Source organism: Oncorhynchus masou, chromosome 27 (assembly GCF_036934945.1).
Source record: "Oncorhynchus masou masou isolate Uvic2021 chromosome 27, UVic_Omas_1.1, whole genome shotgun sequence".
NCBI lineage: Eukaryota > Metazoa > Chordata > Actinopteri > Salmoniformes > Salmonidae > Oncorhynchus > Oncorhynchus masou.
This window is the reverse complement of record NC_088238.1, coordinates 50,836,845-50,863,328: the sequence shown is the minus strand read 5'-3', so window position 1 is coordinate 50,863,328 and position 26,484 is coordinate 50,836,845. Positions and strand designations below refer to the sequence as shown.

Sequence of the window (26,484 nt, the reverse complement as noted above, 5' to 3'; positions counted from 1 at the left end):
AGTATGCAGATCAGCATCCGGCTATTTCTTTTCTTCTTGAAATATTTGGCGGTTTGAAGAAGACATTCATCGAAGTTGGCATGCGTAATGTCGAGTACCTACATTTGTATGGTGTACATGCTTTATTTTTTTTTTACGGCAATTGTATTTGTTGGAATTCGACGACGGTAACGTTAGTTACTATCGCTAGCTATGTTCGCTTTCTGCCCAACTAACGTTAACTAGCTAGACAATTTAGTTAGCTACCGGTAATTTAGTTGCATCGTATGTTTCAGTCTTCTGCTAGCTAGCAGATCACTTTTAGATCTCAAAACTGTCAGCTTGCTGGAAGAATGTCGACTCTTCAGAGAACGAATGGTAAATATCTGTGGTGGTCTCTTGTGGGTCTTGGATTTCAACCCGAAGTCGCACTATCATCAGGAGCCAGCAAAGCCAATGTTAAACACATCATTCTTGGACCGTAAGTATTGACTGTTGTGGTAACTGCTAACGTTAACAGTTAGCGTTGACAGTATCAACATCAATCTTGCAACCCTGTTTCAATCCAGTGAGACAAACTGGCGATGTCATGACAATGAAAATAATAGGCATAGGTAGAACGACTCCATTCTCTCAGCTCAGTCAGAAGCCTGTTTTGACACCAGTTTCTCACCAACAGCAATATGTTTGACAAACCAAACAAGGACGCATTCTACATAGTTACCAATTTCCTGTTAGAAAAACTCAACCCCGCACGCTTCCACGATGCATACAGGTATGATGGTCCCAGTCCCGGCTTGTTTCTCTTCACACATTTGCCATTTTTTGCAATCATGTAAAATGCTGGGTCTTGTATGCAGGCATTGCTGGCCAGTGTTGGACCACAAAGCAGATGCCGAATTCCGTAAGGTGACCTGTGCTTGGCTGCGAGATCTAATGGTAAGGATTTGACATGTCTTCTTTCAGATGTGCATGATTTGACCTACTTGTTGCAGAAGACTACTGTCTGGTCAACAGGTCTAAAGTGTTTGAACTTTATCTGTGCTTTCAGGATGAGCAGGGGAGCACAGTTCCCAAAGTGGTGGCGTCACTATTCCTCTCGCCTGGTGGACCCAAGTTCGTCAACCTTATGCTCCATCTAGCCAATCATGTCATGTTGCATGAGATGAAGACATTTTCAACAGGTAGTAAGACCTATACAGTGCATTCGGAAAGTATTCAGACCTTGACTTTTCCACATTTTGTTATGTTACAGCCTTATTCTAAAATGGATTAAATTGTTAGAGTGCACGTGCCATTAACAGTGGGCATATTCGCTATATAACGCACATTTTTTTGTTTGTTGTGACAACCATCGGTAGAGGTAAATGTGAAGCAAACCAATTTAACTTGTATTTTTTTTGGTACATGGGGATTTGACTGCAAAGTTATTTTATGTGCACTACGTCATCACGCACAGACTTTTTTGAAATGTTTTTTTTTTATCCGCAAGAAGTAATTTTGATGGAAACATCTCTGGTGGAAAAATGTGCATATTTTACAATAATCACTTTGTCATCAATTGGATGGAAACCTGGCTAGTGGGTATTTTCAGTCAGCCCAATTCTGATATCAGATGAAAAAAACTGATATGAATGGTCTGTGATTGGTCAAAGACCAATTTTAGTGAAGAAAATATATCAGAATTGGGCTGCCTGTGTGAACGCAGCCAATGTGTGTTAGATGGCACATGGGTCCCAGAGGCAGCGGCAGCCCCTGCCTCTTCTGTGGAAATGGCGCTGAAGCGGTTTCAGCTGGTCAAGACCAGATTCCTGAGAGGAGCTGTGGAACAGGACCTGATGCTGCAGGAGTACCAGAGACAGGCCCAGTAAGTCATGGCTACTACACAAACCACAGGCATTGGATGTGTTTGTAGATACACTGGCGTTTACAATGCCTATAAGTGTCAAATTGTTGTTGAGACTAATTTGGTTAGATAAAAAAAAATATATATATATATATATATATATTTAATTTAATTTAATTGGTTAGATGTGTTGTGATTCTGGTGAATTGGCACAGGTGCAAATGATGAGCAAGTAATCATCAAGCCACCCTCTTAAAACAAGTGGTCACAGAGGTTTGGAGTTTGTATGCCCTGAGGTGAATGTCTTGCCTTTGCCAGTCAACTGTTTCTTTTCAAATGTGCCTTGTTTTGGCCATTCTACATCTGTTCTCAATTGTAGGTCTCGAGTGAAGTCTTTGAGAGATTGGAGGGCTGAAGATGCAAAGTATGATGATTTGCATAAGTATGTATGAGTCTCCATCTACCCTTTTTTTAAGTATATATTTTTTGGGACTGTAGTTGAGATGTACATTTTTTTTGTATCAAACATACACCAAGTGCTAATTATCAATGGCAGCTGGTAAAATAAAGGTATTTCCCCTGTGCAGGCGTCACAAGAAAGTTGAACAGGAGGGAACCCCTCAAGCTGACAAGATTCAGAAGGTTTTCCTTCATTTTATAAATGACTTATAGTTTGTATAACATGATTAGAAATGGACATTCATAACATTTATATGTGCAATAGTCTGACCATTTCACCTCTGAACACACCCAAGGTGCGCTCCTTGTGGTCGTCCATGGACGGAGTGCTGTCCACCCTGGAGGAGGAGCGGCGGGTGGTGGAGAGTGTCATCAGGGGAGATGTGGACCAGTACACCCTGGACGGGACGGACCTTGCCCTCAAAATCCCCCGGCTTCTGCTAGAGCGGATAGAGCAGTTATGCCACCTGGTGAGACGTGCAAAAATGCCTTTTTAGCTTAGCGGGGGATGGTGCATTTGGAACCTAGTCCATATGTCAGTGCAATGTTTCCCAAACCTCTCAAGTAACCCCAGCTGTTCCACGTGTTTGATATGTTCCAGAGCTAGCACAACCGATGAAACTAATAAATGGTCATTAAGTTAACTGATTGAATCAGGTATGCTAGTACTGGAAATGCTACAAATAAGTGGAACTTTCTGAGTGGTGTGGTTACTGCCCTAGTGTTTATCACTAAGTAAGTTCTGTGTGTTCGCCAGTCGAGTGTGGGCAGTGTTTACGAGGCAGGCCAGCTGAACATCCTCCGTATGCTGGAGCTGCTCCACCAGGCTCTGGTCCTCCTAGAGGAGGAAAGGACCCGGGTGGCAGGACACACCCCCATTGCCCAGCTCCACCCCTTGCACCTGCAGGAGAGGAACCTACAGATGGCCCGCGCCATGGAGGATCTCCGAGTCATGAGGTGGGCTACAAACTGCTATTGCAGAGGCTTGCTTGTTGGGGAACTACTACCCAGTTTATGTATTACTGGTAGAATTGCGTAGCAGCATTTAACATGTTTGTAATTCGTTGTCTTTTAACACAAAACCGCAGCAATTTAAATCCATCTTGGACAGTATTAATAGCTATTTTAAACTGTCAAGCTCGGTTCTCTCGGGCATCACTGCATCCCACTGTCTTTCTCTTTACAGGAAGAGGATTTCAAAGGAAGAAATTCCCGAGGTGAAGAGCCTCATCAGAAAGTTGGAGGCGGAGTGGGACCGGAAGTGGGCGGACTGTTTGAAACGCACGCCGCTGACCTCGTTCCTCAACGAGGATCCTGTAAGTGCCTTTTCTGGTTTGACATGGATGTATTAAATGGCTTTGTCCAGCAACAGCCCCTACTGCCTAGGCCAGGGCTATTCAAATCTGACTGAGGTCTGTTCTCTCTCTCTCTCTCCCTTTAGGCCCTGGACTTTCTGTTCCCCATGGCTCCTCTGTCCTTTGAGCCAGCCACCGACGCCAGCTTCAAATCCAGCATCTTCTCTCAGTATCCGGCCAATCTACCCGGTGAGTAAAGCAAAACAAAATATTTCCACTTCTAAGTTGCTTTTATTGTTTAACTGAATATTTTAACAAGTGGTACCTTGTGGTGGTTTCATAACTTAGAATTTCCTGAGGAGAAGCCTGTGGCGACTGACTCTGTTCCAATGGAGACCGTTACCACAATGGATTATACCCTCAAAAGGTATATTAAAACTCTGCTTGCCTTGCATTCATTGCTAATGGGCAACTAGTATTCTGATTCCTCTGTTGTTGGGAGGCAGATACCTGGTCAGTCCTGAGCTGTGCTCTGTCCGTCACAAGCCCTCCCTATAGCATACCTGCTCTCTGATGACCAGGGCGAGTTGAATGAAATCGCAATGGACAGATACGGAGCAGACAACCGTTATCCAGTCTTGTTTTTTCTAACCAAATCTCCAACATCATTTGATCCACAGAATGTCTTTATAACAGGTCTCTTTTTTTATTTTTTACAGCTTCTACCCTCCAGCTGTTGAGATGATTGCATCTCTTCCTCGTGTGGCCATTTTCCCACTGACTCCCCTCCCTGCACTTTGTGAATCTCCTCTGGATGTCCCTGCCGAAGCTCCCTCACCAAGCCACCTGCCGGTAGGTGATGTGCAATAGGCATCCTAATTGGCTTTAAAAATATATATTTTAAGGCTTTGTTTTAGCTCATTCAATGTATAAATCTGTTTTTTTTAGATTTAAAGGCTTTTGGCCTTTTAGTCACCCCTGAATACCAAAATATGTCCCTAATTTATGTACATGTCTAATCACAGGTAATCTAGAAGAAAAATAATAAATGCACACCTCTTTAGGCGAGGTGCTGGCTCGCGGAGTAGAAATCTTGAAAATAAAAGAGCTGCACACTCTAGGAGCTCAGATGCAAAAATGTAATTACCAACGTTTCGACAGCCAAGCTGTCTTCATCAGGGTATGATAATCACCTATGTGACCATTCTGTTTCTTTATAGGCCAGTGTAAGGAAGACTCCTTGTGTGTCTGCAGTGAAGAAAAAGGCTCAGATCCTTGACTCTGAGTTGGACAACTTAGCAAATCGGGTACAGTTTCCATATTTATTTTTTATTTTACCTTTATTTAACCAGGCAAGTCAGTTAAGAACAAATTCTTATTTTCAATGATGGCCTGGGAACAGTGGGTTAACTGCCTGTTCAGGGGCAGAACGACAGATTTGTACCTTGTCAGCTCGGGGGTTTGAACTCGCAACCTTCCGGTTACTAGTCCAACGCTCTAACCACTAGGCTACCCTGCCGCCCCTGGGGTGCTCTGACCGTCGCTAGCTTTCCCTATAGCATACCTGCTCTCTGAAGACCGGGGCGAGTTGCGTGAAATCTCAATGGAGAGATACGGAGCAGACAATCCATACCTGCATCAGGGGTTGGAACTGGTTTTGGGAATTCAGTGAAATTAGGATGCTAATAATGACAACCATTCCAATTCACATGTCATGATGCTCAGCGCTTTAAGCCAAGCCCCCTCAATGTTCACCCCTCTTTCACTCTATCCACACCCTCACATCACGTGCCTTGCACTTAACTGTTCATCGAGCATGTAAACAACTAGCTTGCATGTTCCATAGCAAGCTGCTCTGTCCATGCTAATTGGTGGAGTTAATGATTGGCTAAATGTAAAAACTGATTTTAAATGGTAAAAAATAACTATTTGAACCATTACCTTTTGGGGGTTTGAACCAGTTCAGAACTGTATTAATGCTGGTCGGAACACTGGAACGTAACTAAATAACTAGGGGTTCTGCTCAGCACGATTGGAAAATTTCTGTTCTAACCCACTGATCTGTGTATGACTGGTATTGTCTGTACCATGTTGCTTAACATGCCATGCATGCATGGAGCATTTTCAATTCCTTACTGTTTGTGTGCGTTTTTAGTTTGCGGAGGCTGTGACCCCCAGCCCTGGCAACATAAGTTTACGAGGACTTGAGCTGGGAGACATACTCGATACTCTTGGCGAAGACCCTTTCTCCACCAGGAAGCAGATTCCACGCACCCCAGAGAGTTTGAGTGAGTATTGGACCTTATTTGATGTAATTTGAAAGGCAGAATGCTCTCTTCAATTTTGCCTTTTGTTGGTCAGAGGAGCAATGTTTTCACCCCCCCTCAGTTTTGGATGTGAAGAGTTCCTGGCGAAGGGCGGTGGAGGAAGGGGAGGCTCAGAAGGCCTGCCTGTCTGCTACATTTGACTGCGACGACATCCGTGGGTGCCTCATGCCCCTCAGCGAGGTACATGAGGCCTCCCTTGGCCACGACTTTTCCTCCCTGAGCACAAGCCTGGATCCCACCAATGGGTGCAGTACTGCAGCCCCCCAGCAGGCTTCCCTCATGTCCACCCTGTCCTGGGACTCCTCCAACATGGAGGCCCTCAATAGCCTGAGCAACAACAACGTGGTCCAGTTCAGCATCAACCAAGAGGTGTTCCCCGAGCAGTACAGTATAGATCAGGAGACACTTCCCGAGCTGCCGGGCAACGACAGCAGCCTCCTGACCTCCATTAACTCCAGGGACATATCCAACACCGAGGAGGAAGAGCTGCTCCTCCCCCACATCCCCTATCTCCCCACAGAGACTGAGCCAGCCCTGCTGGATGCACGCAGGCGTTTGGACAAGATCCAGCAGGCTTTTGGAGAGGCCTCTTTCATGGACCACCGCCAGGGGGCGCCAGAGCCCTCTCTCTCACAGCATGACAAGAGGAGCCTGGACGCCAGAGACTGGCTGATGGCAGCAACACTGGAGACCTCAGCCACAGTGGAAGTGACGGACAAGGTCTTTTCCCTGGATCTGGACACTCTAGAGAGCCCCTCACCGCCAAGAACAGGGCAGTATAACCTCCCGCAACTGTTCACATTCTCCCCCATAGACGACCTGTAGTGTCTCCACATTATATATTTTCTGAGCAGTCTTCTAGTTTCTTACTTTTTCACAATTAAGGCTAACTAATTTCAATGCACATGCAATTAAAATATTTGTACATATGTGTGCCAATCTAACATGGTCTGAAACTAACATGGAAACAAGTTTTAAATATTTTTTTATGTCTAAGATGACATATGATGGGTGAGAATAAACAAACATGAATTGTATATTGTTAAATGAATTAAATTGTTACCAATCTTTTTTGGGATTCAGTTCCTGGGCTTGTAAAGGCCTTGTTTACACTTGCATGGAGTTATTGGGGGTTCAATCATCTAAACTACCCTGAAGCAATAATTTAAAATATTTTACTGAGTTACAGTTCTTAATGCATTTTTTTTTTTTTCAATTGACTGATTTCCTTAAGCCCTAATCTATGGATTTCACATAACTGGGATACAGACATGCATCAGTTGGTCAGATAACATAGTAATAGGGATGTGCATCAGAACCAATTAGTGTCTGGTGTGACCACCATTTTCCTCATGCAGCACGACACATCTCCTTCACAGAGTTGATAAGGCTGTTGAATGTGGCCTGTGGAATGTTGTCCCACTCGTCTTCAATGGCTGTGTGAAGTTGCTGGATATTGGAGTGAACTGGAACATGCTGTCATATGTCTGAGTATGCAGGCGATGGAAGAACTGGGACAATTTCAGCTTAGAGGAATTGTGTACAGATCCTTGCGACATGGAGCTGTGCATTATCATGCTGAAACATGAGGTGATGGCGGCGGATGAATGGCACGACAATGGGCTTCAGGATCTTGTCAAGATATTTCTGGATTCAAATTCCCATCGATAAAATGCAATTGTGTTGTCTGTAGTTTACACCTGCCCATCTTGGGGCACTGTTCACAAAGTTGACATCAGCAAACTGCTCCCCCACGTCATACACGCTGTCTGCCTGGTACCAGGAAACCAGGATTAGTCATTGAAGAGCACACAACTTCAGTATGCCAGTGAGCATAGTGTTGTTAAAGTACAACGTAAGTTGTTTTTTGGGTGATATCTACTTCAGAATTTTATTTTGGACTACTTTTACTTCACATTCCTAAATAAATGTACTTTTTAACTTCATACATTGTCCCTGACACACAAAGGTACTTGTTACATTTTCAATGCTTAACAGGACAGGAAAATGGTCTAATTCACAAAAGAACATCCTTGGTCATCCCTACTGACTCTGATCTGGTGACCTACTAAACACATGCTTTGTTTTTAAATGATGTTGGTCTGTGCCCCTGACTATGCGTAAATGTAAGAACACAAGAAAAGTGTGTAGTCTGCTTTGCTTAATACACGGAACAAAAATATAAACACGTAAGGTGTTTCATGAGCTGAAATAGATCACAAATTTTCCATATGCACAAAAACGTATTTCATTTTGTGTACAAATTTATGTAACCGGGATGTGAGCAGTTCGTTGCCAACCTGACAGGTGTGGCATATCAAGAAGCTGATTAAACAGCATGATCATTACATAGGTGTACCTTGTGCAGGGGGAAATAAATCGACACTAAAATGAGCAGTTTGGTCACAACACAATGCCACAGATGTCTCAAGTTTTGAGGGAGCGTGCAATTGGCATGCTGACTGCAGGGATGTCCACCAGAACTGTTGCCAGATAATTTATTTCTCAAACCTTAAACCTGCAATGTTGTTTTAGAGAATTTGGCAGTGTGTCCAATCGGCCTCACAACCACACACCACATGTAACCACACCAACCCAGGATCTCCACGTCCGGCTTCTTCACCTGCGGGATTGTCTGAGACCAGCCACCCGGACAGGTGATGAAACTGTGGGTTTGCACAACCGAAGTATTCCTGCACAAACTGTCTGAAGCTGTTTCAGGAAAACTCATCTGCATGCTAATCCTCACCAGGGTCTTGACCTTACTACAGTTCGGTGTCATAAACGACTTCAGTGGGCAAATGCTCACCTTCTACAGAAACGTGTGTTTACAGATGAATCCCGGTTTCAACTACCGGGCAGATGGTGTGGGCGAGAGATTTGCTGATGTCAAAGATGTCAAAATGTTTGGGTGTCAGCTCAGGCATTTTACTAGCAATGCAGTTTGTGGCACAGTATTCCCTAAAATAAGACTATACTCTCGTGCCCCATGGCAGCAGTCGGGATATGGGCAGGCATTAGGTACGGACAATGAAAGCAATTGCATTTTATAGAGATCCTGAGGCCCAGTGTTGTGCTGTTCAGCCCCATGTCGCAAGGATCTGTACACAATTCCTGAAAGCTGAAGATGTCCCAGTTTTTCCATGGCCTGCAAACTCACCAGACATGTCACCCATTGCGCATGTTTGGGATGCTCTGGGTTGACGTGAACAACAGTGTGTTGCAGTTCCTGCCAATTTAACAGCAACTTTGCACAGCCATTGAAGAGGAGTGGGACAACATTCTACTGGCCACAATCAATAGTCTGATCAACACTATTCAAATTATATGTATCCTGCTGCATGAGGCAAATGGTGGTCACACCAGATACTGACTGGTTTACTGATCCACGCCCCTACTTTGTGGTTGTTGAGGTATCTGTGAACAAGTCTTGTTCTATAAGAGATGCATATCTGTATTCCCAGTCAAGTGAAATCCATAGATTAGGGCCTAAGGAATTTATTTTAATTGACTGATTTCCTTATATGAACTGTAACTCAGTAAAACCTTTGAAATTGTTGCATGTTGCATTTATATTTTTGTTCAGTGTATTAAGGAATATATATATATTTTTTACACTTAAATATATTTTAGCAATTACATTTACATATATTTAAAACCAAATACTACTTGAGTAAAATCAAATAAGTATTTTACTGGATAACTTTGTTTTCATTTTCTGTTAAGGTATCTTTACTTTTAGTATGACAATTTGATACTTTTTTCACCATTGGGTGAGCATTTCCCCAATGAATTCAGTTGCGTGGCAGAACTGCAGTCAGGTCAAGACCCTGGTGAGGACGACGACCAAGCAGATGAGCTTCCAGTTGGAGGTACTGCCAAATTCTCTAAAATGACGGCTTATGTTAGAGAAATTAACATTACATTCTCTGGCAATGGCTCTGGTGGACATTCCTGCAGTCAGCTTGCCAATTGCACGCTCCCTCAACTTGAGACATCTGTGACAGTGTTTGACGAAAACTGCACATTTTAGAGTGGCCTTTTATTGTTTCCAGCACAAGGTGCATCTGTGTAATGATCGTGCTGCTTAATCAGCTTCTTAATATGCCCCCTGTCAGTTGGATGATTATCTTCGCAAAGGAGTAATGCTCACTAACAGGGATATAAACAAATTTGTGTCCAGAATTTGAGAGAAATTAGCTTTGTGCGTATGGAACATTTCTGGATCTCTTATTTCAGCTCATGAAACATGGGACCAACACTTTACGTGCTCTGTTTATATGTTTGTTCAGTATTAATTCAGTCCCATTTTTCTAGCGATTGGGGAATGTATAAAAGTGAAATATTTCAGCTTCTTAAGGTTTTAAGGGTCTCATCAGTAAGAACATTTAGTCATGGGAAACTATATACGTTATCCAGAATAATCATTGGATTATTTTTGGATGAATTCTGATCGGATTTTTCAATTCATGAAATATGGGCCTACTTGATTTTTGAAAAATTGCTTATTTATACAGTAGACCTAGTATTGGCTATATAACACCCAAACTGACTAAGGGAGCTTGTATATAAAATATATTGTCAAAAAATGTCAAATACTATAGCACTCGATAACACCTGTTGAATTTGCAGCCTACAATATTTTGGTGTCAAGACATCATGCATTACATTTCACATGGGGGTAGGGGCATTAGCCTTACATTGTCAAGCTGACATCTACAGTGACCATACAGTAAATGCGCCTCCGCAGAAGTCAAAGCAAACATACTTTTTGCGCTTCGTGGAGCAGAGAAGAGCTGTTGTGAAGGAAGTTGTCAAGGAAATGAGTTTGTGTTTGTACATGACCTCCCGCCCCCACCTAGCGTCAACCAATCATGTCAATGCAGCTGTACAGAGCCCTCAGCATTGTTGCACAATTTGATAGGCGCACAGCGATGCGGTACAGAGCTTGATTTGGCCGCTGGATGCTCCGCAATTGCGTCACACCCGCCATACGAAGCCTCCGACCACATTTTCAGATCAAGCATAAACTGGCTTTAAGAGGCGGTTGGAAAAAGGCAGAGAGGGTTTGTCATCTGAGTGCCAGTCACTATCTGGGCGGTTTCATTCTGTCTAATGCAGCGGTGTAAAGATTAAAAATAATTGCTCACTAAAGTGTGACCAAACGCAAACATGGCGACTGCTTGCACCGACAGCTACCGATAAGAGTGTCGTGAACAAGCTATACTTCAGCGAACAAGTGTGACAAAGTTTCCAAGGATTATCGAAGTTCGGACACTTTGTGCCTTCAGTGGTGGTTTTGTAATCTAAAACTGGATCGGAATAACTCGAGCGAGTGAAAGCTGCAAGTTGCCTACATGTCAAAATTGTCTCTTGTAGTGTTGTAAACAGCTGGTAAGTATTACAGCACTGTCTGCCTCTTCTGGTTAGGGAGCTAAAGCAAGTTTGTTTTTGTTAGGGTTCTATGCGCTTTAACTTTGTGTTAATAAACTGTTACTTTATGATGCAGTAACGATATGCAATGTTTCAAACATTTAAATTGAAATCCTTTGCGTGAATGTATTGCTAGAGCCCGGTGTCTGCGTAATTGTTTTTTTACTGCGCAACATAGACGGGCTGTCTCTTATTGAGAATGAAATGCTTTGTTTTCAGTGATCAAATGTTGACCTACTTTTATAATAAAGCCATAGGCTACGATGCAACAGTTGGAACGTAATACTTCCCCCGCCCCCTCTAGGCCCCTTATACCGTGAGAGAGGTTCTCCTGTAGGCCTTTGGTGTGTCAACGCTCAGGTAGTCTATTGTCAGGCAAAACCATTGTTTTTTGAAATATCTGCCTCGCTTTTCCAGCAAGAAAGTCTTAAGATCAATTCCAACAATATACTATCAAATGAAACAACCACCACTCATACTATAACTGCTTTAAAAATATATAACTTTTACTTGTTTTTCACAAATACCATTCTCCACTGGGAAACATTAAATGTAGTAATGGACCTAAAAAAACAAACATGCAGAGAGCACTTGTAGTAGCCTAGTGTTTCCATAAGTCTCTACTACATGTCATTCAAAGTGTGGACCTCAGTTTAGGCTGAGCCTAAGTGGACTTTTGTTACTGAATTTGCAATGTCTGTCTGCGTTTGTGTGACCCTGACTAAGAATTAAATGTCTGTCAATGACGCTCTGTAACCTACAGGTTCCTGCAAGCCAAGGTGCTCACATACAATATATGTTGCTCAGCACTTGACTGATTGCCAGCAAGCAACTGTGGTGCTGCAGTGACAAACAGAATGTGTCATTCCTTCCTCCCTACTTCTAAGCGGGTCTCCATGTGTGTCTGCCATGGCAACCTGAGGGCCAAAACTGTGGACATATTTAAGAGATCTTGATACACCTTTTTAGCTTTGCTTTTCCTTAGGGTGCTTTTTTAGTCTCTGTTTTTGTTATTTTTTTATCCTCTTGTGTTTTGTAGTACATATTTCAGTTTATTTTTATAGTTAAAAAAATATTATAATAATTGTGTGAAGAATATTGCGTTTGCATTCATGTCTAAAATGTGCTGTATAAGTAAAGTTTGATTTGATGGCGTCTCTGTGCCAGTTGTCTATGGCATTAGTTCCAGCAGGGCAAAGAATGGTATTTCCCCACAGGTTACTGTAGCCACATTTTGGTTTCCATTAGGGTAGCAATGCATTTGTGCTAAAAGAAAGTCTCACCCTCTAAATCAGGGATGGGCAACTTTGATGCAGGTGGGGGCCACAAAAAAAATTTGAACTCATTATGAGGCCCACAGTGGCTCGCGGGTCTGCGTACCCACATCCATACTCACTCATGCAGTCAGAGCAGGCCCCAGCCTTTTGAGGCCCTAAGTGTAATTTTGTTTTAGAGTTAATTTCCTGTCATTTTACACATTTTGCCATGGGGCATAGAGAAAATGTTGCAGTTTTAAAACAAATTTGCTACAATTTTACACTACTCCATGGGTGGAGAGATTTTGCTATTATATAAGGGGGAAATTGATTTGGGGGTCGCAGGCCGTACCGCCAGTTGCCCATCCCTGCTCTATATGCTACCGAATTGAATGGTTTAATTGGTGCTGCATTGCCGAAATGTTGATATTTTTTGTATTTTTTTTTATGTTAAATTATTAACACATGAAATTGTTGGGACCATATATGAAGTGTGACTTTATTTTTCTACAGTTTATTCTTTGTTAGTCAGCACCTCTACAAACAATTTTTGGGTGTGTGTCATCTCAGGCATTTTACTAGCAATGCAGTTTGTGGCACAGTATTCCCTAAAATAAGACTATACTCTTGTGAGGAGGAACATAATCTGACTTGTCTCTGTGCATGGGAAACAATGAATTACACAATCTATTCAGATTTCTATCTTGAATATTGTTTCAGGCCAACCGCTATGGAATGCAATGAAATGCTGCTCTCTAGCAAGTGGTGCCATAGTACTTACTAGTGTGTCTGTTGTGAGAACTTGTGACTGAGTGGGTATTGGAGTATGTTTTGGCACATTCAATGTTATGCCATGACTAATTGGGTCATGGACCCAGTTGGGTGTGTCTTCGTGCATACAGTACCAGTCAAAAGTTTGGACACACCTACTCATTCAATGGTTTTTCTTTATTTTTACTATTTACTACATTGTAGAAATAAGTGAAGACAGAACTATGAAATAACACACATGGAAGCATGTAGTAACCAAAAAAGTGTTAAACGAATGAAAATGTATTTGACATTCTTCAAAGTAGCCATCCTTTGCCTTGACAGCTTTGCACACTCTTGGCATTCTCTCAACCAGCTTCATGAGGTAGCTGTGTCCAAACTTTTGACTGATACTGTAGGTAAATTAGATATTTCAACTAGGTGCCAGGAGATCTGTGTCAGGTGACGGGAAAATAAGGAAGCAGTCTGGCAAGGGAACATCAACCTTGAAGAAAAAGAAACACACACCTATATAGGCGAGGTGCTGGTGGAGTAGAAAACTTGAAAATAAAAGAGAGCTCCACACTCTATATAGGGAACAACAACGAACAGGGCTCAAACATAGAGATGGATAGAGGACTCTAGTGCCAAAAATCATTTTTTAGCATGGGCAACACCATTGAGAACTTAAATTTTTTAAAATTTGGTGGGACTTCTGATGGGTAAAGAAAGTATCACATAATTCCATCCAGGTCATCAGGAGTGTTCAGCCAATGAATTATACTGAATTATACTCTTGAGCAAACATTCCATAACTGCATGTGGCAGTAAATTGCCAACCGTGGCTTTGGTACCTGTTCATACAACACACTCCAACACACTCCAGGGGGCAGTGCACAGTCTTAGTTTGTTTACCAACTCATAGAAGTAGAAGAATTGACTACTTCAAAATGGAGCTGGCCTCCATGGCACTGCCCATCCTCTGACAAATACAATGTTGAAAAAGTAATAATTAATTTGTACAGCATGTACTTAGTTCTTTTTCGCAGGAAAAGGCCTACCTATGATACCGTTTATATGCTTCACTTCAGCATGCTGTTTAGGTCCACGCTGTTTCTGTGTGTTTCAGATGTGCCACAGAGGAAATTGATATTGTGGTTCGTTCCGTGTGAAGCAGAAGATAATCTGAATATGGTTTCAGTCTCTTAATTGAGTTACAGCAATAGTTCCAATGAGGGAATTTAGTTTGGCCAAGTGGAGTTAGAATTCATTGGTATTCTAGTGCTCACAACAAAGCTTTATGTTTTGCCTTTAACTTTTTAAAATGGCCTTGTTTTCTAAATATCGTATTTTAATTTAGTCCTACACTTAGTTTGAAGATTTTGCATCCCAATACTCATGTTTCTATAGACGACATAGGCCTCAATTCACCTGAAGCCTCAGTGCAGTATTGACACTGTAGCACATGCCTTCAGTTTTCTAAATAAGACGTGCACATCACACACAGTCAGGAGGTCATTTATAAATGGAGATGGGCCTACTCGTCCAACTTTGCAAAGGATAATTGAAAGAATCCATTCTTTGGTGTCTTCTCAGGTGACCTATTCATTTCCTCTGACTCGGATGTCTCTGCAATCTTTTTGTTCTGATCTTTCAATGGATCTGGGTGCTTCGTCTGTCAGTGTAGTTAGGGCAGTGAGTGTTTCCCCTCTCCCTTCACTTCCCTGTGGAAACATTGCTTTTTGTCTGGCCGCCCGTCACGCTTGAGGAAGGAGGCAGTGAGTCTTGACGTTTCAGCTGAGCTTTCCTTCACTCTTCAGCTTCCACTGTGGGATTCTTATCCGCTGCCTTTCACCTGTTAATGAGTACCCAAAGTATTATAATGGCACCAGAGCTATTCAATTATAAATATTGTAATTAAGCCTTTTTCAAGTATATTTTAGCCTTTTAAAAACGCATTCCCTCCCATTTTCTCTCCCTGTTTCCTGCTTATAGTCATCATAAGCAGGTAGCCTAGTGGTTAGTGTTGGGCCAGTAACTGAAAGGTTGGTGGATCGAATCGCCGAGCTGATAAGGTAAAAATCTGTCATTCTGCCCCTGAATAAGGCAATTAAACCACTGTTCCGTGGCCGTGATTTGAAAATAAGAATTTGTTCTTAACTGACTTGCCTAGTAAAATAAAGGTTAAATAAAAATACGTCAGACCGATGATCAAGAGGGTTTGTTAGCCTTGTATTTATTCTGTTTCTCCTACAGCCAACACTACTCTCATGGGCAGAAGACAACGTCACGCCTCGCAGTGCTACCATTTTATCAGGCTTGTATGTAAAGCATGTCTTTTGTTGGATATTTTGGCGATACGAATTCTTTGACATGAAGTGCATTATAAACATCAATGCAACAGTACTATATTTCATAGTGCCCAACTTTCAGATGGTAACCAAGCCGTCTTAGAATGGAACACTGACACAGAGAACCTGCTTTTAGCTGCTGACTGATGAGTGAAAAGAAGGGTAGAAAGACAAGTGAACATTGTCAGGTTCTATTGACATCTCTCTTTACAAGACTCTTTAGAGATGGCGTTCTACGTACATCATTGTTGTCATCCAGAGTTTCCCAAGTTATAGTAGACTATATTTTACACAGGAGGGTTTTAAAGGACCAAAGAGTTTGGTCTGTGTAGTTCTTTTCATTTTGCCATGGAAAACAATATTATTGGTATTGTCCCGACTTTAGTAGTTACATTGCTTTCAGAAAGTATTCATACCCCTTGACGTAGTCCACATTTTGTTGTTACAGCCAGAATTCAAAATTGAATAATTTTTTATATATATATACTCATCTACACACAAATATCCCATAATGACCAAGTGAAAACATGTTTTTAGATTTTTTTTCAAATGTATTAAATTAAATACAGATATCTAATTTACGTAAGTGTTCACACCACTAAGTCAGTACTTTGTATAAGCACATTTTGGCAACGATTACAGATGTGAGTCTTTCTGGGCAAGCCTCTAAGAGCTTGCCACACCTGTATTGTGTGACATTTGCCCATTACTGCCCATCATATTGCTTGTTGAAAATTGCTAGACAACAATTTTTAGGTTTTGCCATAGATTTTCAAGTAGTCTTTAGTCAAAACTGTAACTTGACCACTCAGGAACATTCACTGTCTTCTGTGTAATAACTAAGTTGACTGTGCCCTTAAACAGCTTGGAAAATTCCAGAAAATGTCATGGCGTTAGAAGCTTCTCATAGGCTAACAGACATCATTTGAGTCAAGTGGAGATGTACCAGTGGATGTATTTCAAGGCCTACCTTCAAACTCAGTGCCTCTTTGCTTGACATCATGGGAAAATCTAAAGAAATCAGCCAAGACCTCAGAAAAAACATTGTAGACATCAACAAGTCTGGTTCATCCTTGAGCAATTTCCAAATGCCTGAAAGTACCACGCGTACTATTGTTTGTACAGATGAATAAGTATAAACACCATGGGACCACGCAGCTGTCATATCACTCAGGAAGGAGACGCGTTCTGTCTCCTCGAGATGAAAGTACTTTGGTGCGAAAATTGCGAGTCAATCCCAGAACAACAGCAAAGGACCGTGTGAAGATTCTGGAGGAAACCGGTACAAAAGTATCTATATCCACAGTAAAACGAGTCCTATATCGACATAACCTGAAAGGTCACTCAGCAAGAAGGAAGCCACTGCTCCAAAACCGCCATAAAAAAAAGCCAGACTATGGTTTGCAACTGCACATGGGGACAAATATCGTACTTTTTGGAGAAATGTCTGATGAAACAAAAATATAACTATTTGGCCGTAATGACCATCATTATATTTGAAGGAAAAAGGGGACGCTTGAAAGCTGAAGAACACCATCCCAACTGTGAAGCACGGGGGTGGCGGCATCATGTTGTGGGGGTGCTTTGCTGCAGGAGGGACTGGTGCACTTCACAAAATAGATGGCATCATGCGGAAGGGGAATATGTGGATATATTGAAGCAACATGTCAAGACATCAGTCAGGAAGTTAAAGCTTGGTCACAAATGGGTCTTCCAAATGGACAATGACCCCAAGCATACTTCCAAAGTTGTGGCAAAATGGCTTAAGGACAACAATGTCAAGGTATTGGAGAAATAGAAGCTGAAATAAGTCATTTTCTCTACTATTATTCTGACATTTCACATTCTTAAAATAAAGTGGTGATCCTATGTAAACCTCCGACTTCAACTCTATATGCACTGTAATGTAGCCTATTGTATTGAACTTGTGGGTGGCATGTAGCCTAGCGGTTAGTGTGTTGGCCCAGTAACCGGAAGGTTGCTGGTGCGAATACCCGAGCCGACAAGGTGAAAAATCTGTTAACGTGCCCTTGTGCAGGGTACTTGACCCTAATTTGCACTGGGGTGCCCTACTACTATGGCTGACTCTGTAAAACAACACAATTCCCTGCAACTGTCTGGTATGTGACAAAACATATTTGTGTTATTGTGCTCTTATGCCTGCATGATATGCATCATGAAATTGCCTTGGAGAAACTCAGTTTTTGACACAGCTTTACATAGAATTGGTGCGAGGGAAGTTTACAAGCTTGTCTTGCATAGAATTGATTGTTCTGCCGCTCTATTTCTCAACGGTTGTGTATACTCTGCTTGTCTGTTGAAATCAGATGATGCTCCGACGTGAAATTGGATAATCACTAGGACCTGGAAGACTTAGGAATATGACATTGTCATAGAGTACCACAGTATGAGTCATAATACCCATAAAACCTAGCGGTCAAACAGGGAAATGGTTCCAATTTCATAAAATTTTCCCATAGGGGATTTTAGAGACACTTAAAATAAGGGCTGTGTTTCGTGTAGGCTTACCCTGGTGTGACGTTTTGAAAACCATGTCTTAAATGGACAATTCTGTTAACTGTCTTGTGCAAGTTTTAAATCGACACAATACCTGTTAGCAAAGGTGTCAGCTAGAGATGACGTGCAGAAGCTTGCTGGCGATATATTGATAAGTCACCTTGTCCTAATGATTTACATGGTTATCAAAACATCACGCCAGGCTAAGCCTACATGAAACACAGCTCTTTATTTTAAGTGATTCAAATAGCCAACTTCTCATCAAGATTTGATTATTTGAACCAACTGCGCAGTGCTTGGGCAAAAACCAAAACGTGCAGGACCGAGTTTTGGAAACCCTGTGTAATGTATTAGTCTTTGTCGGACTGCACTTGGTTACCCAGAGCAGGAGAAAAAACATCAGGAGTTGAGTCAACATGTTGCTTGCACTGAAAAACAGGTGGTGCCCATGGAGTACGTTTGAATCACTCTTTTCCCCAGTCATGTGGGTTTTCACTCAGCTTCTTGTTTTCCCATTCTGCTGGATGGCTGCGTTATTTTCTCCATCTACGTAGCCAGATTTGTTTTCCCTTTTTGCTGCAAATTGCAGATGAGGCTTATTGCCTCTGGCAAATAGTTTCAATAAGCTATTCGATGTTAACCTCTTTACCTGCGCATCGGTGGAATTGTTGGCTGATTGCTGCCTGTTATCCGTGTCTAGACTTGACAGTTCATGCAGCTTTAGTGTTCCAAATGTGTCATGCATCAACACCGACAGCACCAGTCAAAAGTTTGGACACACCTACTCATTCCAGGGTTTTTATTTATTTTTACTATTTTCTACATTGTAGAATAATATTGAAGACATCAAAACGAACAATGAAATCACACATGGAATCATGTAGTAACCAAAAAAGTGTTAAACAAATCAAAATATATTTGATATTCTTCAAAGTAGCCACCCTTTGTCTTGATGACAGCTTTGCACACTCTTGGCATTCTCTCAACCAGCTTCATGAGGTAGTTGGCAGTATTGCATTTCAATTAACAGGGGCAGCCTTGTTAATTTGTTGATTTTCTTTCGTCCTTAATGCGTTTTGAGCCAATCAGTTGTGTTGTGACAAGGTAGTGGAGGTATACAGAAGATAGTCCTATTTGGTAAAAGACCAAGTCCATATTATGGCAAGAACAGCTCACATAAGCAAGGAAAAAGGACAGTCCATCGTTACTTTAAGACATGAAGGTCAGTCAATCCGGAAAATGTCAAGAACTTTGAAAGTTTCAAGTGCAGTCGCAAAAACTATCAAGCGCTATGATGAAACTGGCTCTCATGAAGACCACCACGTGAAAGGAAGACCCCGAGTTACCTTTGCTGCCGAGGATATGTTCATTAGAGTTTACCAGTCTCACAAATTGCAGCCCAAAGAAATGCTTCACAGAGTTCAAGTAACAGACACATCTCAACATCAACTGTTCAGAGACTGCGTGAATCAGGCCTTCATGGTTGAATTGCTACTAAAGGACACCAATAAGAAGAGACTTGCTTGGGCCAAGAAACACAAGCAATACACATTAGACTGGTAAATATGTCCTTTTTGTCCAAATGTGAGATTTTTGGTTCCAACCGCTGTCTTTGTGAGACGCAGAGTAGGTGAATGTATGATCCCTGCATGTGTAATCTGTGGAGGTGCTTTGCTGGGGATTCTGTCAGTGATTTACTTAGAATTCAAGGCACACTTAACCAGCATGGCTACTACAGCATTCTGCAGTGATAGGCATAGTTTGCACTTAGTCCAGTTGAAAAACAAATGATACTAGGACTATGAACCAACACACCTCCAAGCTATTTGACCAAGAAGGAGAGTGATGGAGTGCTGCATCAGATGATCTGGCCTCTACAATCACCTGACCTCAACCCAATTGAGATGGTTTGGGATGAGTTGGACCGCGGAGTGAAGAAAAAGCAGCCAACAAGTGCTCAGCGTATGTGGGAACGCCTTCAAGTCTGTTGGGAAAGCATTCCAGGTGAAGCTGGTTGAGAGAATACCAAGAGTGTGCAAAGGGTGGCTACTTTGAAGAATGTAAAATAACATATTTTTGAATTAGTTTAACACTTTTTGGTTACTTCATGATTCCATGTGTCATTTCCTAGTTGTGATGTATTAACTATTATTCTACAATGTAGAAAATTGTCAAAATAAAGAAACCCTTGTAGGTGTGTCCAAACTTTTGACTTGTACTGTACATTTTGAATGTGTCCACAGTGACCAGATTCCCTTTTCCCGCTCTATATCAAGTGCCAGTATGCGTTCTATTAACGGTGGAATAGGCACAATATGTTAGCTACTGCCATCAGTTGTGATTGTCGTGTTAACTAGCCAGCTAACCTCTGTAACTAGCTAGCAAGCAACGTTAAAGGGATAGCAAACGGGTTACCATAACTAGCCCCCCTCCCCATTTTTTTTCTCTAAATTTTAGCTAGCTGGCTAGCATTTGAAGCAACGTTATAATGAAAAGGTGCCTTGGTCCCAAAAACACATGTTTTCGGGAGACTTTTGGGAGGAGTGCTGATGACATCGGCCACTGGATGCGCTTTTGGTAGCCTAATTGTGTTCAGACTGAGAAGAAATCCGCACACAATGAATCCCTGCCCACCACCTGAAGTGGTCAGCCAGTTCTGAACATAATCAGACCACAAAGCCACTTTTGTGCACCTAGACCTGTCTTTTTCAATGAGAGCAGAAGTCACTTGTAAGTGTCATGTGTAGACAAGACGGAGCTCTGTAGATCACTGAAGTTAATATTTGACTTCATTTTTGTGTGTTTGGGGGGGGAATTCCATCCGACTCAAAACAGGCAAACTCCCATTTCCTTTCATATGGGAGTTTTGTTGCAACCTTGTCCCAGCTCTGTGGCGCAGACAGACACCACTCTGTGATGACAGGTGGCAGGGCCGCTGCTTTGCCACAAGCTCTAGGCAGACTATAACCATGGAGTGGCACTTGAGGGAGACATGGGTCCTGCACGATGGAGGTATTAGTCCAAGCTGTCACCAGATTGACGAAAGCAGGTTCTTACCATGTGATTAGGGCAGGCTATATGTAATATGCTGTTGTATCTTGTATATGAAAGTATTTTGACGTATATTCAATCAACATCTATATCTTGATGTTATGGGGATGAGACAAACACATTGTTCTTGTCTTTTAAAGAATGTAGTTTTGAATTAATTGTCAGAGCAATATTTTCTATGTGAACTGGAATGAGCCTCAAGTTTATATGAATTGAATTGCTTTGCCCTCTCTCAGGACCCTCTGGATATTAGTTTGTGTTCTATTTGACTTCCTGGAGATATTGCTGAATCCTGTTTGAGTTCGCTCAAAAGTATTGTTTGATTATAGCACTCTAAATGGGAAGGAGATGGCTTACTAAATTGTGTAGGGTTTCAACTCTGCCTTAGTTTCATGAATCTAAGTTAATGGGATTCCTGTCATTGCAACCTATTGAAACTTTCTGTAAACCGTTATCGAGAGAGAAGCATCTGTTCTTCGGTAGGTGAACTCTGTTTGTTCCTTCTGTGATACGCTCGTATCTCTCTCACTAACTCTGTATGACAGGTGTGGTTGTGTATACAGTTGAAGTCAGAAGGTTACATACACTTAGGTTGGAGTCATTAAAACTCGTTTTTTAACCACTCCACAAATTTCTTGTTAACAAACCATAGTTTTGGTAAGTCGGTTAGGACATCTACTTTGTGCATGACACAAGTCATTTTTCCAACAATTGTGTACAGACAGATTAATTCACTGTATCACAATTCCAGTGGGTCAGAAGTTTACATACACTAAGTTGACTGTGCCTTTAAACAGCTTGGAAAATTCCAGAAAATTATGTCATGGCTTTAGAAGCTTCTGATAGGCTAATTGACATTATTTGAGTCAAGTGGAGGTGTACCTGTGGATGTATTTCAAGGCCTCCCTTCAAACTCAGTGCCTCTTTGCTTGACATCATGGGAAAATCTAAAGAAATCAGCCAAGACCAGCCAAGTGCGAATCAATCCCAAAACAACGGCAAAGGACCTTGTGAAGATTCTGGAGGAAACTGGTACAAAAGTATCTATATCCACAGTAAAACGAGTCCTATATCGACATAACCTGAAAGGTCTCTCAGCAAGAATGAAGCCACTGCTCCAAAACCGCCATTAAAAAAAAAGCCAGACTACGGTTTGCAAATGCACATGGGGACAAAGATTGTACTTTTTGGAGAAATGTCTGATGAAACAGAAATAGAACTATTTGGCCATAATGACCATCATTATATTTGAAGGAAAAGGGGGGAAGCTTGCAAGCTGAAGAACACCATCCCAACTGTGAAGCACGGGGGTGGCAGCATCATGTTGTGGGGGTGCTTTGCTGCAGGAGGGACTGGTGCACTTCACAAAATAGATGGCATCATGCGGAAGGGAAATATGTGGATATATTGAAGCAACATGTCAAGGCATCAGTCAGGAAGCGCAGCGTTGCCCATAGGCCTAATGTTTTTATATTTCTATTTGTATTTTATTCGGGCCCCGAGCGCGGACCGACCGGTTCGGTAAGGACACGTGTATCGTTACATCCCAAATTGACATCTAACACTATTTTGATACAGTGCTAAATTAAGTGAAGTTCTGCGCATTTGACTACTTTATTCTCCGTTTTGTCCTAATTTGGTTGAGTAAAACACCAACACTGAGAAAGCCCATTTAACGACTTTGTTGCCATTCTAAGTTCTACTACTCATACAACGTAATTAGAACTTTGATTATTCAGAAACATAAAATACTGTAAAGTACTGCCATTCTGCCAAAAATGAGAAACATATTTTGGCCATATCCCCTAGTAGGGAGAGATTTGGAGTGCTGTTCAAATTGGACATAAACTTGGCAGTTGGTACACCGTGTCCTGTTAAGGGTGCCACCCTAGTGCGTTTTGTGTGTTGTGAGGGTTCCTAGAAAAGACCTCATCTGCCTGAGGGCCGTTGGACCAACGCTGCAGGCTTTGTCAGGTTTTCAAGTTGAGACCAGCGCCACAGCCAAAAAACATGACCTTTTCCTGGCCTCTCGTTCCCTGTGAATCTAGAGACTCGATGAAGGTGTGTGTATAAATATATATAAATAAAATTTGGGTGTGAGGAACTGGCCAGCACGCCCCCTGGTTGGCCAAAGACTAAGGGAATTTCTGCCATATGGCTTACAACAGGGCTGTGTTCTAAAGAGCACAATGTACGGAAATGTTTTGAAACAAAAAATGTGCGTTCTTATTGGACAAGTTCAGGTCGTGCCTCCATGTCGGAATGTGTTTTTTCTTTTCTTGGGACATAGTCATTAGGGAACACCGTAGCAAAGCGTTTTGCAGTCCAGGTTGGCCCTCCCTGTTTTTGTCATTTTTTCCCCCTGTCTGTTTTCTTCTGTTTTGGTGTCTAATGAATACGACATGTGAAAACAAGAGTGGTTTGAGTAGTGTTGGCACTTGATATGGCCCTCTGTTGCTCAGTCACACAGCCAGCATTGCGGAGACAGCGCTCCTATAGTAAAGGCCAAACAAATACAGTGTGACGCCCGAGTAGTTCAGCTCTGCCCCAGAGGTACACAGGAACAGGTTTTTGTTAGGGAGGGGCCTTTTTTTATGTTCACAACCTTTAGTGACTCGGGCTCATGTTACAACATTAGGAAAGACTAGTAAGAACAATGGACATTTCACAGACCAGTTCAATTCTTTATTATGAACCTCTTCTTGATAGTAGTTGTATATTAATTTGTTTTATTAGCCTGAGGCCTGCGGTTGCTTTAGTCACTGTTTTGTCTCAACACATTTATTGCTGACTCATTTTATGTTGGTGTCAGATTGTTGAACGGTTAGTTCTGGCCACACAGTCTGATTGGCCGATGCCTCTTCCATGTTTCCCCATAGTCTACACAGGCCGCTGTCCTCGCAAGACAAGATGGCCGAACGAGAATGGAGTCCATGCACGCTCATTTTTAATTTAGGTACTTTTATCCAAAGCGACATGTAGTCGTGTGTATACATTTTATGTATGGGTGGAAGCCGGGTATTGAACTCCCAATAGAATAAAAATCACATTTTATTGGTCTCTTACGCATATTTAGCAGATGTTAATGCGGGTGTAGAAAGATGCTTTACAGCCATGCTCCACCAACTGAACCATACAGCACCATAAACCTCAAAGGCTTTTAGTTGAATCCCTGCCTAAGCTATCTTTATTTGCTTTCCGGATGTTTAAAGTGGACTTTAAAACAGCCCTTCCCCGCTTTTATTTACTGTAGGCCTACATCTGAATTGAACTGTTTGTAGACCTCAGAGTGCATGTAGGGATACAGTCTCTGCGTGCCACCTGAAAGACCCACACCAGATTGATTTCCTGTGGCAACTCACCCCTGGCCAGATAGAATAACAACATGAGGCTGCCTGGCATTGTTGGGGAAGCGTTGCCATGGCAGCGCCAGTGTTTGTCTACCCTGCACAGTCTGCCCACAAAGAGAAGAACTTCTGCTTGTTCTTCTCTAAATTGGAAGACTAGTTGTCAACACTTTGCAGTTGTGCCTCCTGATGAACAATGCTTATCTGTTCTGTTCACTAAAGTTTATTGCAACGTACTGGTCGCCTACTTGTCTTATTGTACTAGTGCAATATGTGAGTCATATCGTGTGTGTGTTCTGCGTAACTGTTTCCCACAAGGAGAAACACATCATCTGCTCTGTGGGGCATGTGGCATGACACACCTGACGGGCCTCTCTCTCAACTCTCTCTTTCTGTCTCTTACTGTCTCTTTCCTCTTTCCCTCTGTCTACTGGAGGAATTTGATCTGGCCCTATGTGTCAGAAGGAGGCTCTTGGCATGGTGGATCAGGTTTTTGGCAGGCAGGCAGCACATCTCTCCGGATGTGTGGGTGTGGTGTGTGTTGGGGGTACTTTTCTAAGTGTAGGTGTTCAGCAGGTAATCCATTGTGCTGCAGAATTCCAAGCGATTGGGTTGGTTGAGAGTGCCGTTGTCAGGGAAACGGCGGTGGAGCTAATCACTTTGTCAGGACCCTTTTCTGAATACGAAGCTGTGATGATGCCTCTTATCCCGGGGGATAAAGGAAGTGTCGTCCATACCAGACAGTGATTATAAAGGGTGATGTTTCCTCTGTTTAATTCCAGCGAAGGGCGTGTTTGATATGAGATGCTGTGTGCATTAGTTTACTTAGGCCGACACAAATTACATCACGACTTTGTGGTTGTAGGTAGTTTTGGGGGATTTATTTTGTTCTGAGCCTGACAAGGTGCAGATTTACAGATTTGATGAAGGACTAACTGCTTTGGTATAAAGGGGTGTTGGCAGGACAGGCAGTACAGTGTGTGTCTGTGTGCCTGTGTTGCTTGTTTATGTGAGGGAGCAGGCATCTGTGCCCACGCTGCCGGGAAGCTGGCATGGCCATGAATGAGTCATACCCCCCACTACTACTACTTCTACCACCTTAAAGGATGATCTGGGATAAGAGTTTGTTCACGACTCCTGCTGGCACCACACTGACGGCGAGAGAACAAGGAGCTCTTTTTGTGTTAGTGGATGTTTGTGGTCTAATGTTAACTGTCTACAGTATAAATGTTTTATACTCCGTGTATGAGTCGTCTTCAATAATCCAGTGATATTGTGAACTAATCGTTTGAGTTGGTAATTTTATTCAACAGAAAATATGTGGCAATATGTTTTTTTTAGTGGACTGTAAGTGGATTTTAGTGGCCTAACCCCCACAACTGGGCTGTATGGACAAATCCATATCACGATAAATGGACTAATTGATGGTATAATGATAAATGGAATGATACGTTTTTAACATTAAGCTGTCCCACCTTTTTTAAAATTGTATTCTACAACTAATTTTATGGTTGGAGCCATCAATTCTTCCATTAACAATCTGTCATTAGTCAACTTATTTCATTAGACCTCTCTAGTACAGGCTACTTATCTAATCGTAATGATCAGTGATCAGTGTCAATCATTTCTGGTTTACACAAACACACCTGCTGCTGCTACTCTTGGTGCTGCTACTACTACGACTACTAGTAGTAGTAGTAGTGCTAGGCTTCTACTAGTAGTAGTGGTGCTAGGCTTCTACTAGTAGTAGTGGTGCTAGGCTTCTAGTAGTAGTGCTAGGCTTGTAGTAGTAGTAGTAGTAGTAGTAGTAGTAGTAGTAGTAGTAGTAGTAGTAGTGCTAGGCTTCTAGTAGTAGTAGTGCGAGGCTTCTACT

General features: G+C 42.1%; 2 protein-coding genes and 2 non-coding genes across 4 annotated transcripts in view; all 4 read left to right on the top strand.

Annotated features, from left to right (window-relative positions):
* Positions 1-2: 2 nt before the first annotated feature.
* Positions 3-7,814, top strand: LOC135516360 (HAUS augmin-like complex subunit 6). Its single transcript, XM_064940618.1, has 16 exons — positions 3-460; positions 659-754; positions 840-918; positions 1,031-1,163; positions 1,702-1,846; positions 2,205-2,267; positions 2,413-2,467; positions 2,581-2,754; positions 3,042-3,241; positions 3,471-3,600; positions 3,726-3,828; positions 3,928-4,006; positions 4,299-4,431; positions 4,800-4,886; positions 5,735-5,867; positions 5,968-7,814. Exons 1-16 carry the CDS (start codon positions 333-335, stop codon positions 6,729-6,731), a joined length of 2,502 nt encoding a protein of 833 aa, XP_064796690.1. The 5' UTR covers positions 3-332; the 3' UTR covers positions 6,732-7,814.
* On the top strand, positions 4,076-4,206 carry LOC135516613 (small Cajal body-specific RNA 8). Its single transcript, XR_010451960.1, has one exon. It is a non-coding gene; the product is annotated as a small Cajal body-specific RNA 8 (non-coding RNA).
* Positions 5,104-5,207, top strand: LOC135516614 (small Cajal body-specific RNA 8). Its single transcript, XR_010451961.1, has one exon. It is a non-coding gene; the product is annotated as a small Cajal body-specific RNA 8 (non-coding RNA).
* A 3,039-nt stretch (positions 7,815-10,853) lies between the features above and the next one.
* The window catches only part of LOC135516357 (DENN domain-containing protein 4C-like), a 51,386-nt gene continuing 35,755 nt past the window's right edge, over positions 10,854-26,484 (top strand). Inside the window, exon 1 of the mRNA XM_064940615.1 lies at positions 10,854-11,300. The gene's annotated coding sequence lies outside the window, so the exon portion shown is untranslated. The remainder of the gene's footprint in view (positions 11,301-26,484) is intronic.

What these genes read in the sequence shown, in the direction of transcription:
- LOC135516360 (XM_064940618.1), top strand. Translation starts at nt 333, where the DNA reads ATGTCGACTCTTCAGAGAACGAATGGTAAATATCTGTGGTGGTCTCTT. An exon ending in GATGAAGACATTTTCAACAG is followed by an intron (nt 1,164 to 1,701) that starts GTAGTAAGACCT and finishes AATGTGTGTTAG; the next exon opens with ATGGCACATGGGTCCCAGAG. An exon ending in TAGAGCAGTTATGCCACCTG is followed by an intron (nt 2,755 to 3,041) that starts GTGAGACGTGCA and finishes TGTGTTCGCCAG; the next exon opens with TCGAGTGTGGGCAGTGTTTA.